The sequence below is a fragment of the Cynocephalus volans genome, chromosome 4 (genome assembly GCF_027409185.1).
Source record: "Cynocephalus volans isolate mCynVol1 chromosome 4, mCynVol1.pri, whole genome shotgun sequence".
NCBI lineage: Eukaryota > Metazoa > Chordata > Mammalia > Dermoptera > Cynocephalidae > Cynocephalus > Cynocephalus volans.
Genome location: NC_084463.1, coordinates 106,864,421 through 106,879,959, shown reverse-complemented (window position 1 = coordinate 106,879,959; position 15,539 = coordinate 106,864,421). Strand labels below are relative to the sequence as shown.

Genomic DNA, 15,539 nt, shown 5'->3' with positions numbered 1-15,539 from the left:
ATGTTAGATCATGTCATCTAACTTGTAGTAGTAGGTGTCATCCCACCTACTACTCTTGAATAGATTATGTTTTTTTTCACAGCTGGCCAGTATGGGGATCCGAAATTTGACCTTGGTGCTACAACATTGCTCTAACCAACTGAGCTAATCAGCCAACCCTCTTCAATGGATTCTCATTATGCTTTTGAAAACTACAAGGTCATTACCATGACTATGTGATCTACCTACTTGATACCTTTCCATCATTTTGGATTACTCCGCCCCTCACTCACTACATGTTCTGCTCTTTGAACAATCCGAGGTTGTTCCTACCTCCAGACGTTTGCACCTGCTGAGGCCTCTACCTGAATCTTTTTTCAGATTCTCAAATATCTCACTCTCAAATATTCAGGAAGCCTTCCCTGACCACCTAAACTATATTAACTGCTCCCCCTAGTCACTGTATAACACATCAGCCTATTCTGTTTTATTTATAGCACTTCAAAATTATTAAAATTATTTATATGTTGATCTTTTATTGTCTGTCATCCTACATCAGAACAACCTCATCAGTGCCTGGAAGAGCACCTGGTTTTGAGAAGCGCTCAGTAAATAATTGTTGAATGAACACAGGGCCTTCGGTCTTATTTGGCTTTAGCTTTTTATGTGTGTGACTCATTCAGATAATCCATCATAGGGGAGGAGTGAATGGCAGAGCAGGATTGGGGCTTTTCCCCATAACACCACTAAATGCCTTAAGAAATCATTTTGAGTTCTAATGTTCTCCCTTCAAAAATATCCCTTGTGGATTTAGCACAAGTGCTGACACCACAGTAAACACCTGGGCAAGGGATTCCTGATTCTTTGTGTTAGCCTTTGTGGGGTTTACCTAGCTCCTTAGATACGTGACTGACACCAGGCCTCTCTCCCCAAAGTGTATCCACACTCTCCTCTCTAGGTGCCAGGCACTGCCCTCTTCTACCTTCAGTGTGAATACATCTACTCTTTCCTCAGTTGTGCACACTGTGCTTTCCCCTCAGTGTGTCACATTCTGCCTTCTTGGTGTGCACACACCCTATTTTCCTTCCGAATCTCGGAGATCTTTCATGGAATCACTCCAACTTTATTTTGGCGGAGGGCTCAGGGCAGGGGTGGGCTGCACACATGGACTCTCCGTTGGACACAGGTGGCGGGGCTGAGTTTCGTGGGCAGGGGCAGGTGCATCAAGATGTTCCTGCTGTGCAGCTTAGTGGTGCCAAGGGGCCCTGCCATGTACACAGGACAGGAGTACACAGCTAGGCCGGCTGGGGGTGGCAGTTCAGTGGCACCCGGGGCTTGTGCGCTGACGCTGACCGGAGGCAGAGGGCTGGGCTGGCTGGAAGGACTGTCTTGCAAGGCCCCAGATATCGGGTCCCACTCGGCGTTCAGGAGCTGTAGCCCGATCAGCAGCAGCCCCATCTCTGGAACCGCGCGATTTGGACCATTTTCCACCTAGGGGAGCCAGAAGCTAGTCAGATAAGGCTAGGGAGGAGGGCGCGGGGAGGTCGTGGGGGAGTGGAATGGAGAAGGGAGTAGTATTACTGAGGGGCAAGATCCATAGAAACCAAGAAGGGGTGACCTCGAGGTGCAATATCAGGGACTGTGAGGGGGCGGAATCCGGAACGAAGGGGCGGCGCGCAGATACCCGGAGGTGCAGAGGGTTGTTGTTCAGCTCCCGACGTTTATGCGGTAGCCGAATGGAGCCGCAGCCTCGGCTACCGGGGAGATTCGGGCTGGTCACATACTGGCCCAGGAAAGCCTCCCAACGCAGTGCCAGCAGCAGGCGGCGCGGGTGGCTGAAGGCAGACAGGTGAAAGACGCGCTCTGGTACTTCAGCGTCTGCGCCCACGGCCAGGTAGCGAACCAATAGCTGCCCACGGCGCGACAGTTGTCGCAGCCAATGCCAGGGGGGCTGCGGACCTGCGGGCGAATGGGGTCGCCAAGGCGGGGGTAGGCGGCCAGTCCAGAGCGCTTGGGCCACCGCGGCGCAGCGCCGGGAGGCGCACGGGGGCGCGCCCTTTAGCTGCTGCAACTGGCAGTCAAGGTCGTGCTGTAGCATGCCCACCAGCTGGCTCAGTTCCAGAGCCTCCGTTTCTAGGAAGCACTCCAGAGGCCGCCGCGCATTCGGCCCCAGCACCGCCCATGGGGCTCCAGATTCGCGGCGGGCAGGGTGGGTCAGCAGAGCCTGCAGTGACTCCAGCCTCCGCTTGGCTTGCACTAGGCGTTGCCGCAGCCGCCGTTCACCTCGCCGGGCGCCCCCGCGAGCCGCAGGCAGCCATGTGCAGGAACACCGCTGCAGCGCGCGCAGGAGAGCGCGACTCTGGCGTCGCAGCAGCCAGGCCTGGGGGCCCTCACTCAGTCCGCAGACCCGGGGTTCAGATGGTGTGGGCAATAGGTGCATCTGGGCCTTGCAATCTGCCATGGCATCCAGCTCCCCTATTTCTTGGGGATGGAGGTGAGGGGTGAGAGACAAGATGGACCCTCCCCATTCCCAGACCCGAAGGAGCAGACCTTCCTCTGATCCTTTATGCCATCACGCCCAAAACCGTGTGAACATTGCCCCCTCATATACCTTTATTGGTACTTCTGTCCACATTCCTGTGGAGGTGGCATTGTACTATTCCCCACCTCAACATAGATTTGAGTTTACCTGGATTGGGCATCAGAGTGGCCAGCAGATACTGGGGTGTGTGTGGTTGGATCTGGCTCCCGCTGCTGGGGCTCAGGCAGGCTTGTGTGAGGCTAATCACGACCTCTCTGTCCTCAGTGTCCCCCACAGGACCTCCATAGAAAACTGAAACTAAGGATGAGGTCAGAGGTCCTCAGTTCCAGCCCCTCCAGTTTCCACCACCCCCAAAGTCAAAGTTGTGAATTATGTCTGTCTCAATACTCCCACCCGCCTTTTCCAGGCTCTCCTGGGGGCTGATGACTGCATAGGAGACAGGAAGGGTCTCACCAGCCAGCTCCTGCATGGCAGCACTGGGATTGCTGAGGCTGGCCCACAGCTGATCTTGGACCTGAAGGACCTGGGTCAGGGTCACTTGACTCCTGGGGAAGGGGAACAGGAAGTAGGGTTTCTAATATCATCCGTATGCTGAGGACTCTCAAATCTGTTCTCCAGCCCAAACTTCTCCCTGAGCTCCAGGATCATGAGGGCTCACTAGTCATTTCCGTTTGGCACTTCAAATACAACTTGCTTTCAACTAAAATTATCATTTTTCCCCATAAAACCTGTTCTACTTCCTAACCCAGTGAGAGGTACCACCAGCCAACCAATTGTCTAAGACAGAAATCTGGGAGTCATCCCTGGCTGCTCCTTCTTCTTCACTTCATATTTATTCTCTATCCCTACTGCGACTATCACCCTCGTCCCTACCATCCATACCACAAGCTCCTCCCTGGAGACTGCCAGAGACTCCTAAAACTGTTCTGCTTGCCTCCAGTACTGCCTCCTCTTATCCACTCTCCACACTGCAGCCAGGGTCATGTTTCTTCTCCTACTTGAAACCCTTCAGTGGCTTCCCACAGTTCTCAGGATAAAATCAGGCTCCTGACATGGTCTTCAAGGCCCTTTGCCATGAGCCTCACCTCTTCCTACTCAACCCCTAGCATGTCTACCTCAGTCACACTGCCGTCTTCTCCCTTTTTGCTGAGCTTGGTTCCTGCTGTTCAGAAAGGCCCCATCTCCATTTGCCTCTGCTTTTGAGATTCATTTCAAGTGAGCCTTCCTTGACTTCCCCTTGCCCTCACTCTTTGTAGTTCTCAAAGATAAATTATTTTTACTCATCCCAGCATGCAGAACATACTCAGTGTTTGCTGAGTGACTAAGTGACTTGGCAAGATGGGTGGGGTCCCTCACCAGCGCCCCCTGTGTGCCTGCAGCTTCATTCCATAGAGTTGCCGGTGTAGCAGGAGGCCATGTAGGAGGAGCAGAGGCACTGCCTGGGTGGGGGGCTGCACGTAGTGTCCTTGCTGGGATAGCTCCACACTATCGATCAAGACGTGGCTGAGCTCCAGAGACTGGTCCCAGAAAACAGGCATGCAGTGCTGAGTCAGCACAGCTGGTGAGGAAGGGAAGGGAAGTGCTGAGTCAGTATGGCACAGTTGCTCTCCCCCTTCCAATTTGAGAGTCTGTACAGAAATGCTCCTCACCTGGCAAGGAAGCACTAGCCTCTGCAGACACAATAAGCCAAAGACGGAAATCTCTGTGGACAGTGGCCACATTCCTTCTTTCAGGTTGGGCTAAAAGCAGCTCCAATTCCAGGTCCGAGACCACTAGGGTCAGACATGGGACTGAGATCAGTCCTCAGGTAAAGGGTCAGACGTAAGTCTAGGATCAGACTTGAGGCTGGAACATCAGGAGTCAGACACAAGGCCAAGGGGACAGGCTTGGAGCTATGGGATCAGCCATGAGGGATGAGAGCTCAAACTCTGGCCCAAAAGTAGGGTAGGATCCCGGAAGCCATCCCTAGGCAGCAAACCCACCCTTGGCTCTGTCCAATAGCCCCAGCAAGGGCTGTAGCAGCTCTCTTGGCCAATGGGGCATCAGATGACAGTTATCCAGCACCAACCAGTGCCCCTTATACATCGCTTGGTATAGAGCGCTGACCACAGCTGAGACAGGGTCCCAGGCTCCGGAGCCCAGGGCTATCACCTGCAGATGCTTCTGCCCCTGAGGACCAACAGAAAGATGGCAGAGTGACTCAAAGTGATCCTGGGGTGACCTAGGAGACCCCGAGTACTGTCACAATGATCCAAAAGTCCCTAAATAATCCAGAAAGATCCATGAGAATGCTGGGAGGGGGCCCCCATGCCCCATCCCAGCCCACAGAAGCCCAGTCACTCTGTGGCCAAGAGATTAGGTTCAAACCTGCTCGTGCTTGGCAGCCAGTTTCTGGATGACAGTCAGGGGATGCAGGGTGGCTGGGAGGTGGCCAAGCGATGGCAACAGGATCAGTATGGGCTGAGTAGCCTGACTATGTTCAAAGGGCATGATGGGGGCACCCACGTTTTCATCCAGGGGCCGGCCCAGGAGGCTGGTGGTGAAGTCTGCCAGGGCACTTGCTAGGCGCTCAGGTCGCAGCACACGCCACAGGATCAGCTTCTGGAGGAGGCTGAGTGGCTCAGGACCAGGCCCAGGTGCAGGACCCAGCACTGTGGATGACAATGACAGGTAAACCTGCCAAACACTGGAGTGACCTGCAAGGGATGCACGCAGCCCAACAAATGAGGGAAGCAGCTCTAACATCCCACATTCATGCCAGGCTCTTGGCCCTACCCAGGCCGGTCGAGCCACACCTGGGACTGGCTTGCTGCACCCTGTGCTGGGAGAGGCTGCCAGTCCAGGCCAGAATGCAAGCCTCTCCAGCTCTGATGCCTTCCCCGTCACTTGGAGCAGAGCCAAAGCACCCAAGGCACCTACCAAGGGTACTTGGGTCAGGCCCAGTGCAGCCACGGTGCTGCCCAGCAGCTGGCGGGTCAGGTGTGTTCTCATCTGCAGCAGATGGCTGGCTATATCACCCCCATGTGGAATGTCATGTGCTTTCATGTTGTCCAGAGCTTGCCTGGTGGCTGCCAGCCAATTCTCTGGGCTCGTACGGAAGAACGGCAGCAGGTTCTGCAGTGGGATTAGGGCCTTTACCATGGCCATTCCGTGCCAAACAACACGCCGATAGGGTGCCCACAGTACTGCCTCCTCGAGCTTCTGCTCTTCTAGCTCCTCGCAGTGGACACGTTGCTGACATAGCTCTGCCTGGACCCTCACCACGTTCCGAAAAAACCTGGCTGGTTTCTGACTCTTTGGGTTCTGGATCAGCAAAGTTGTCAGCATTCGTTCCTGTATGCAGTCATTTGTTGGATGGTTCTGGCCCTTTCCCACAGTCCCCAAACATCTACAGTCATCTCTACACCCATACTCAGGCCCCTCCAATGCTCATCCCAACACATAAACTGGGCCCCCAAGCACCTCAGCAGCCTCCACAGCTTTGTAGGCATCCAGAGCTCTGATCTTTAGGTCCTGCCAGTGGGCCTCGAGCTCGGGACGCTCTCTGCACAAGATTTCATGCAGCATCTGTTCTTCTAGTATTTCCATGTTCAGGCCCAGATCCAGAACATTCAGGCCCTTCATCAGTTCACAACCTAGGACTTAGGGTCATAGGGGAGATATTTAGCCCCTTCCCCTTGGAAGAGCCAGGGGTGGGGTGGGCAGGGAGCATGGCTCCTTGCAACAGTCCTGGGGCTGCTCTGGGCCAGGTTGAGCAAAGCCCTCTGGGGGCTGGTCCTAGGGGGCCAGTGTGTCCACAAAGCTGTGCTGGCAACTTACCCTCTGAGCCTCACCTTTTTCCAAGGCATAGAGGGGGAGGGTTGTACTCAAATAAAGACAGAAGCCAGGCTGCACCTGGGGTGGACCCAGCTGCTCCCGCTGCAGCAGCCATTGCAGTTCTTGGCACCCTAAGCCCAGCTCCATGTTGGTCAGTAGCACGGGCAGGCCTGTGAGGGGAAGGAAAGTACACCCTACCCACAATGCCAATGCCAGAATCCATATGTCCACCCCCTCACCCCACCCCACCCACATGCACGAGATCTGGCTTTGACCAGCTCTCCCCTGGCTGATCAGAGGGTTCCCTCAAGACTCTTCAACATAGTTAGTGTCCGGAATGAAGGATGGGAGCTGAGGTCAGACTGAAATGTGAGAGGCCTATGCGATCACAGAATGGGAGGAGGACAAAAGGGGGACATGGTGGGCAGGAGCCAGTACTCACCGCTAGTGGCTGCCTCCCGGAGCTGAGCACCCAGCTCTGGGTCAGCACCTGAGAGCACACTAAGGTAGGCAAGAGGCGGAGACTGAATCTCAGAGGCTGACTTTGATCCCCGACTCTCTGACTCCTTCTCCTCCTCTTTCTCTTCTTCCCCGTTTTCTTCCTCCTCTTGCTCTTGCTCTTTCTCCTCCTCATTTTCCCTTTCCTCTGCTTTCTGCTCTTTTGTCTGGCCCTTAGCCTCATTATTGTCTTCACAATCACCGTCTTCCTCTACCAGGTTCTCCTCTTTACTCTCTCTCTTTTGGTTTCCCACGAGGCCCTTCCCTGGGGCAGAAAGATGCAAAGAAACTCTTCTTAGGGGAGGGATAGACTCCTGGGGAGCACTATTCACCCAAGGGCTCCACTTCGTCAGGGAAGGTCTGCAGGAAGACACCTTAGGAAAGTTGCTTAAACTCTCTATGACTTTATGTCCTTATTTGCAAAATTCAGTTGATGTTGGTGATGACCTCATAGGGTTACTGTGAAGATTAAATGAAATAATACATAGAAAGCACTTAGGCTGGCACTCAACAAATGCTGGCTATCATTATTATTAGTCTAAAATTCCAGGAAGGGGTTCTAGTCCTTTGTGAAATTGGCTCCGCTTTTGCCCTTTCCATAGATTAGAAGAGTCAATGCATTTTCCTTTTTTGCCTAAGCTAATTTTGTCACTAACAACTAAAAGAGCCCTCACTAATATAAAAATCAGTGACTGGAAGTAGTGACTTGTAAGAGAAAGGCCATGAACTGTGAAATTATCCAGGTCATAGGCGGTGTGGTGGACACAGATGGTTGGCTAACCAGCAGCCATTCCTACCCCCTTCTCCCTTGCCTCCTCTACCGAAGGAGCTGAAAAAGATAAATACTTGTTTTTTTTCCAGGTTCTCTTGCAAGTGAAGGTTTCCAGGTCCACAGTTTGGAGCATTAATTTTCTATTGCTAACAAATTACCACAAATTTAGCAGCTTGAAACAACACCTATTGCTTATCTCACAGTTTTGTAGGATAAGTCCAGCACAGCATGGCTGGATTCTCCACTCAGGGTTACACTAGGCTAAAATCAAGGCATCAGCTGGGGCTGCAGTTCTCTTCCAGGCTTACCGGTTTTTGACAGAATTCATTTCCTTCTCACACTTGCCCTGTAACGCCCTCCATCTTCAAGCCAGCAAAGGTTCATTGAATCCTTGTGTTTCAAATCTCTCTGACTGCCTTTTCTTTACGCTTTTCTGTTTTGAAGGGCTCATTTGATTATATTGGGTCCACTCAATAATCTAAGATAATATCTCCATATTAAAGTTAATTGATTAGTAGCCTTAATTACATCAGCAAAGTATTTCTTGCCACGTAACATAACATAATCACAAGAGTAACACCAGAAGGCAAAGGTTGTGAGGACTAAAATTCTGCCTACCACATTTGGCTATTCAGACTTCCATAAGATCTTTTGCTTTCCTGACAAAAGGAACAGAAATGGCCAGCAGCAACTCTGACATGATGCTTGGAAGGGTAGCAGATATCTGGCAACTAGGATGTATGTATTAGTTTCCCACAACAAATTACTGTAGACTTATTGGCTTATAACAACAAAAGCTTATTCTCTCATAGTTCTGCAGGCCAGAAGTCTGAAATCAAGGTTTCAGCAAGGCTGCACTCCCTCCAAAGGCTGTAAGGGAGAATCCTTCCTTTCTTCTTCCAACTTCTGGTGGTTCTAGGTATTTCTGGGCTTGCAGTTGTATGACTCCAATATTTGCCTCCATCTTCATATGGCCTTCTCCTCTGTGTATCTATGTCTTGTCTTCTGTCTCTTATAAGGACACTTGTCATAGGATTTAGGGCCCACCCAGGTAATGACCAGGATGCTCTCATTTCAAGGTCCTTAATTACATCTGCAAAGATCCTTTTTCCAAATAAGTTCACATTTTTTTCACCAACTCAACCCCCAACCTCTTCTTCTGGGAAATAAACACGCTTTCCTCCTTTTCTCCTAGAAAATGCTCCTTCCAACACTCCACCCATATGGGACACTGATCCAAACAGAGCCAATAGAAATATTCTCCCAGAATTTCTGAACATTGGATAAATTTGGGTAGTAAAGCTCTGAGTTGCAGGCCAAGTTTCCCGTAGTGCTGGGAAGACCAGGGAAGTATGTAGATTCAGAACCATTGTAATATGGGGAAAAAAAAGAAAAAGAAAAAATAAATATGACCATATTTATAAATATAGTAATATAGTATAGGTTGGTGAGATCTGGGATATCCTGGCCACAAAAATTCAGTGTCTGCCTTATGAAAGGGAAGACCACGTGAGGCTGAGTGTTGGGCAGTTCAGACACCCCAGCAGCATTGTGTTATTGTGTTTATTACCCCTGGCCTTACCTCTTCCCTCAGTGGGGGCTGGCACCAAGCATCTATTCTCTTGCAGAGGCAGTGGGTTCAGCCAGATGAGGGCCTGGTTGCTGGGATCAAGCAGCAGAGGCCAACGGCAACTGTAGTAGTGGGTGCAGCTTCGCAGAAGCAGGCCTGCCAGGCGGGCTGACTTTGCCTGGGGCTTCAGGTCTCGGTCCCACTGGTACTGTTCAGATCCAGAGCTCAGCAAGGACAGAATACTGAAGGGAGAGCGTGTGGGTAATAGGGGGTTGTTTGGTGGCATGATGACAGATTTCTGTTTTTGCTTCAGTGCCTGTGCCACATCATCTGGGCCCAGGGCCTCCTGAGAGCCCCCACACAAAGCAAACCACTTGTCCAGTAGCTCCTGGCGCCGCAGTGGTGGGAAGGGACCCAGGTAGACGATGGCAGCTGAACACAGGAGGGCATCTCCGAACACAGTCATGAAGTGCTCCTTCAACTTCTGGTGTGGAAGGGAAGACCAAAGGGTGTGTAGGCCAGTGAGGAGGGTGCAGGCAGAGAGCATGGCAGAGGGGGAGCAACACGGGGTATGGAGGAGAGCATGGCAAGGAGGGTGAAGAGGGACAGAAGGAGGCAGGGAGGGCACAGGGAAGAGCGGGGATGGGGGAGCATGAAATGAACTATAGGGAAGACATCTTGGAGGGGACCAGTTACCTGCAGCTGTACAGTCCAGGAGTGCATGGGCATGAGCAGGGCAGCTTTTATTGGCCATTTGTGATACTGGCTACACTGTGCCTGACTGAGGGTCTTCATCACACGGCACTGGGAAGCTAGGGCCTCCTCCAGCTTCTTAGCCAGGGCCAAAGTATGCTCTAGGAACTCCTGGGCCTGAAACTGGTAGTGGCCCAGGCGGGCCTGCTCCTGAGCCAGTGTTGCTTCCACCTGCCGCAGCAGTAGGCCTGTGGGCAGTCTCCGACGCTGTGCCAGCCCATAGCGCAGAACGGCCCACAGCCAGACTGCCAGGCTTGCAGCAGGTATGCTTACTGCCCGCAGGGCTGCATCGCTCATACCTGGAGCCTTCAGAGCTAGGTTTAAGTTTATCAGCTCTGAGTCCGTCATCTTCTCCTTGGGGAAGAACACCAGCTCCTAGGAGGATGAGTGTTAAGGGGATGGGGGAAGACAAGGATGCTTTGGGACTTGACCCAACAGTTTAGCTCTGCCAAGTCTCCCCTTAGGGCATTATGCCCTGTCACTCCTTCATTGTGCCCCACCTTCCCTACCTGATAAAAGTCATCACTGCATAACAGCTGCTTGGCACTGGCCCAGCCTGTTTCACGGTGGAACAGGCTACACAGTGCATCAGTCACCTGGACCACAGATTCTGGTGGTGCTCGATAGCTTCGTATCTCTTCAAAGTCAGCCACCTGCAGCTGGCTCAGAGGCCCCAGAAATGCCTTGCCCATCTAAATAAGAAGAGATGCACTCTGAAGTGAGCTCTTGAGATGTTCTGGTCTTTCTTCAAGGTGTTTCCGGGAGGGACCATCTTCTCCTAGGAGTTCCTATGAAAGGCCAGTCCCCAAACATCCCATTACCTTTGTCCCCTCCCCCAGAAGACTCTATGATGAGTCACCCCATCCTCTCCTCTCCTCTGGGTATCCTTTGAGGGGCTGTCCTCTCCCAAGAGAGGAACAATGCAGGGCAGGTGGCAGGAAGAGCCCACCTGCTCCAGGAAAGCCTCATGCTGAGCCTGCAAGGCATCTCGCTGCTTGGCCAGGTTGTTAATGAGGTTCTCCTGATGTTGACACTCTGCCAGCTTCTGCTTGTGCAGGAGCTTGCTTTGCTCTAGCTGCTGCTGAAGTATGCTGAGGCTCTGTGAACAAAGACCCAAGGCGTGCAGCTCCAGATCCTGGGCCATTCGGGAACACCCCTGGGGAAGGCCCCATGGGCTTGGGACCACAGCACACTCCTCGCTTGATAGAGTGACCAAGTTTAACTTCAAGTAGGCCACAGATAGTCTGAGTGTGTCACTTATTGGAGTGTGATTTCTACATCTAGGAATGCAGCCTTAAGTGGGTGGTTGCTTTCCCTGTAGCTACTTCACCACACAGGCCCAGCCAATCTGAATCCGAAGCCTGTGTGCATAACCATTATGCTACACCTCTTATCTTAGTCGACCTTTTAGCAGCCGTTGTCACAGAAGACAGTTCCCTACCTCTTGAAGCATTCTCCTCTCTTGGCCTTCATGATACTGTGTTCTCCTTGGGCTTTCTCCAGCTTCTCTGCCTGCTCTTTCTCAGTCTCTTCCTCTGCCATACCTTAACTACTTCTCAGCAATTTTTTCAGGACCCACTTCTTACCCTGCACTTCTACACATCCTTCCTAATCTCATGGCTTTGATTACCACTTATATTCTAACAACTGCCAAATCTCTCTCTCCAACCAAGGTCTCTCCCACGCCCACACCATGTATCTATCTGCTTAGTGGAAATCTTCTCTTGGATGTCTCATACGCCCTCCCAGACTCCACCTGCCCCCAAACGAATGTATTGGTTATGCCTCCTCAGCTCCCCTGAAATCTTTTAATTTTTTTTTTTTTTTTTTTTTGGTGGCTAGCCAGTATGGGGATCTGAACCCTTGACCTTGGTGTTATAACACTGTGCTCCAACCACCTGAGCTAACCGGCCAGGCCTCCCCTGCCATCTTATTCCTCTTTTTGTGTGTTCTTTTTCTCAGAGAACTGTGGAAAAATACACTCAAGTTTTCCCAAGGAAGAAATCTAGTTGTTACCCTTTTCTTCTATTGCCCCAAACCCAGCCCATCTTCAAAGCCTTTCAATCCTACCTCTTAAATGTCTCTCAAGTCCACTCCCATCTCCAACACTCATCACTCACATTCAGGTTTTCTCACTCCTGGCCTTCTGCACGGGCTTCCTAACTGGTCTCTCAGTTTCTACTCTTACTTCCCCTCCTCTAATCCATTCCCTGTGCTGTAGCTTGATTGGTTTTCTAAAAACCAAATCTCACCATCATCCTGTCTCCTAACACTTGTCACTCCTACATTTGGTTGACAATGCCTTTGTGACCAGGCCCCAACTTCATCTCTTTTCTCTCTTCCAGCACTCTACTCTCCAGCCATTCCTGACTTTCAGGGCTTTTTGTTTGTTTGTTTTAATTTTTCTTTTCTTTTTCTTTCTTTTTTTTTTTTTGCTGTATGATCCCTGACTTTCAGTTCCCCCAGTGTGACACATATTCTCTTGCCTCTGGGACTTTGAACATGGTGTTACTTCAGCCTTGGGACATTCTCCCTCCGAGTCCCCTTCTATACCTAACCAAATCCTATCTAACCTTCAGGCATCAACTTTGATGTACTTAGTTCATTTGTTTACATATTTAAAGAATGTTTTTGAGTCCTTTACCATATTCTACACATGATCTCTATTACATGTTGGGACACTATATTTTCTCTAGAAAGCTTTTCTTGATGCTTCAGAGTCTGGACTTTCTCTGTCATGTACACTGTTTTGTAATTGCCTGGATGAGTCTATATCCTCCAGTAAACTTCAGACACCATGAAGGCAAGGATAGCGTCTTATCTCCTCTTATTATGATGCAATCTAACTTAATATTAACAGTAACTAACATTTATTGAGCTCTTGCTATGTGCCAGCACTTTTAAATGCTTTACATGTAAGATCTCGTTTAACTCTCATCACAATCTTATGAGGTTAGAGAAGCCTTCCTAACCTCTCTGGATCTGTTTTCTCATCTGTAAAATCAGTAAAGAACAGCCACCTCAGAAAGTCGTGGCAAGGATTCTATCTATCTATCTATATTAAACGTACATGTAGACGTAGGCACATAGACATAAATATTAATGATTGCCTAGATAAAAAAATATAGAGTTCAGTTAATTTTTGTTGAGTACAGTAATGAATAAATGAACCAATTGAACATGAGAGAGGAAAGAGATGAAGGGGCCCAGACTGACTCCTGGGATTTGGCTTAAATGATTAAGAGGATAGTGGTTTCATTTCCTAGGGTGGGGAGCATTGGAAGAAATGCATACTATTACAGCTGTTGAGTGAACGATCAAGGAATCTGACTCTGAATGACCCCTGAGATAATGAATGTCTCTTTTCCAGATCTTGGGCTTATCATATTGTGCTCTAATATAAGTGACCTACAAATCAAGGAACAGTAGCACCCCTAAACTAGATCAACAATTCCTGGTATTAATTATCTTGGGAAAAGGTAGGGCCCAAGACAAGAAACTGGAATTTGGAAAACATGGGGAAGAGGGACTCCCTCTGAGTTTCTTTTCTTTCTTTTGCAACTCAACTGAGTCTTGAGGTTTAATCTAAGCTGGTCATCCTAGGTAGTGGAGAGTAGAAGGGCACCAGTACTTGGAGAACTCCAGGGGGCAACCTGTACATAGAACACAATGAAAACCATGTAGGTAGACACAACATAAACCATGTCTCTGGAGTTGTGCAACACTGGGTGACAGTCCTGCGGGCACCCATCAGAGTGCTAGACATTAAGAGCTTGAGGCCTGAAAGCCTAGTAAAAAATAAGTCAGAATATCCAGTTGTGAATTGGGCACTAGTTCACTTCTCTCTAGTTATCCCTGAAACTTTATCAACATCTTGTGTAGGAATTCATCTTATTAAAAACAAAACAAAGTAAAACTTCTCTTTAGTTTGGGAAAACTTTTTTTTTTTTTTTAAAGATGACCGATGAGGGGATCTTAACCCTTGCCTTGGTGTTGTCAGCACCACGCTCACCCAGTGAGCTAACCGGCCATCCCTATATGGGATCCGAACCTGTGGCCTTGGTGTTATCAGCACCACACTCTCCCAAGTGAGCCACGGGCCAGCCCTTGGGAAAACTATCTTAACTGGGAGTATTTGGCTATAGAAGGTGTAATGACCTCCACCCCCACCAGTTTTAGCCAAATATTAGAAATATGTTGATTCAAAGAAGATTGCTTTATATAAGGAAGCAAAAGGTTTGGACTAGACAAAAAAACCTATTATTACATGAGAACTGTATTTGGGGAGCTCTAAAGGAAAAATAGGATGGCTGAATAACATTGTGGAACAGGTGTTGGGGAGATAGAATGGTAAAGGAAAAGTTGGTCACTAGGAAATATACGAGGAGGGTGACTAAAGAAATTCAGGACATGGATGTCTAGTCTACCACTTAAATCTTTCTGGTTCTGTGCTATAATGTAAATTTCCCCCTACTGTCACCACCCACCTACATTTCCTCATTGTACACAACAGCCTTGTATATTTGGTGCTTTTGTGGAAGAAAGAGGTGCAGGGACAAAGCAGTCTTGGGATGCTGGGGAGACAAGAACTGAGGTTTACTCTGGTTGGTTCCTCCCAAATCCCTTTGGGACTCCTGTTTTGACATCACTAAGAAAGCTTTACAATCTTCTCCTCCTTACTTTGTGGGAGTCTTTCAGTTGTTGTTCCAAATTGAAAACCAGGCTGGTATGGATATCGTGCTCCTCAATCAGCATTTTCAGATTCCCCAGGGCATTCTGGATCCTGGAGATACAATGTGCCAGTGAATGGACCCAAGGGAGCAGAGGAGGTCCACTGCAGGGAATGGGGCCACTCACCGCTGGGCCTTGTTCTTTATCTGCAGTGTCATCTGTTGCTGCAGCAGCAGAAAGGTATCCAGGAAGTCTAGGAAGGTCTTGGGGGTGACAAGTGGCAATACAGGGCATAGGTGTTCATGGTAGTAGGCAGCCGAAAGGTGGATAAGAGCCATAGCTTTGGCCACACTGGGAATCGAGGTCTGGAGATCTGGGCACTTCAAGGAGCCTGTAATGGGCATGGCTTTAGCCTGGTCTTGTGAGCTTTTGGGGGAACAGGAAAGGAAAGAAACCCTCTCCTAGTTTGAGAAGAAGGACAGAAAAGGTGAAGGGGGCTCAATAGGCTCTAGAGAAAGAGAGACTGACCTAGGTAGTAACCTTCATTAGAACCTGGTTGAAATGAGTGGTGATGACAGGTAAAAAAGACTCACCATCATCAAGGAATAGACTCTGCGCACCATTCAGGTGGTGCTGGGCCACTTTGACCAGGTCAGCTTGGTCCCAAGGTTCATAGCGGTCAATGCTGGCAGTGGCCAGTTGAAGAAGTCTCAGGAAAAGGGTGGAGGGAAGCTGCTTCTGGGCCTGGTCATCTCCAATCAGGAAGAACATGTGCAGGTGGCTGCACACTTGCTGGTAGAACCTGTGGGTCAGGGGCTTAGCTGCTGTATTCTCTTTACCCATTTGCTCATCCAAGCTCCAATCACAACGCTAACCCCTTAGCGCTGATCTCCTGAGCCCTCACCGCAGCCCACAGATGGCCTTTTGGCCAGGAAAGA

General features: G+C 50.0%; 1 protein-coding gene across 1 annotated transcript in view; it reads right to left on the bottom strand.

Annotated features, from left to right (window-relative positions):
* Window positions 1–1,119: 1,119 nt before the first annotated feature.
* DNHD1 (dynein heavy chain domain 1) overlaps window positions 1,120–15,539 on the bottom strand; it is a 104,388-nt gene continuing 89,968 nt past the window's right edge. The window contains exons 26-43 of the mRNA XM_063094960.1: window positions 15,195–15,403; window positions 14,788–14,992; window positions 14,611–14,713; window positions 10,880–11,029; window positions 10,440–10,622; window positions 9,874–10,305; window positions 9,190–9,661; window positions 6,780–7,100; window positions 6,355–6,507; window positions 5,984–6,162; window positions 4,889–5,854; window positions 4,504–4,690; window positions 4,171–4,293; window positions 3,878–4,079; window positions 2,975–3,066; window positions 2,669–2,818; window positions 1,664–2,460; window positions 1,120–1,470 (exon numbers count right to left, since the gene is read on the bottom strand). Coding sequence (XP_062951030.1) covers window positions 1,120–1,470; window positions 1,664–2,460; window positions 2,669–2,818; window positions 2,975–3,066; window positions 3,878–4,079; window positions 4,171–4,293; window positions 4,504–4,690; window positions 4,889–5,854; window positions 5,984–6,162; window positions 6,355–6,507; window positions 6,780–7,100; window positions 9,190–9,661; window positions 9,874–10,305; window positions 10,440–10,622; window positions 10,880–11,029; window positions 14,611–14,713; window positions 14,788–14,992; window positions 15,195–15,403 — 5,275 coding nt within the window. The remainder of the gene's footprint in view (window positions 1,471–1,663; window positions 2,461–2,668; window positions 2,819–2,974; window positions 3,067–3,877; window positions 4,080–4,170; window positions 4,294–4,503; window positions 4,691–4,888; window positions 5,855–5,983; window positions 6,163–6,354; window positions 6,508–6,779; window positions 7,101–9,189; window positions 9,662–9,873; window positions 10,306–10,439; window positions 10,623–10,879; window positions 11,030–14,610; window positions 14,714–14,787; window positions 14,993–15,194; window positions 15,404–15,539) is intronic.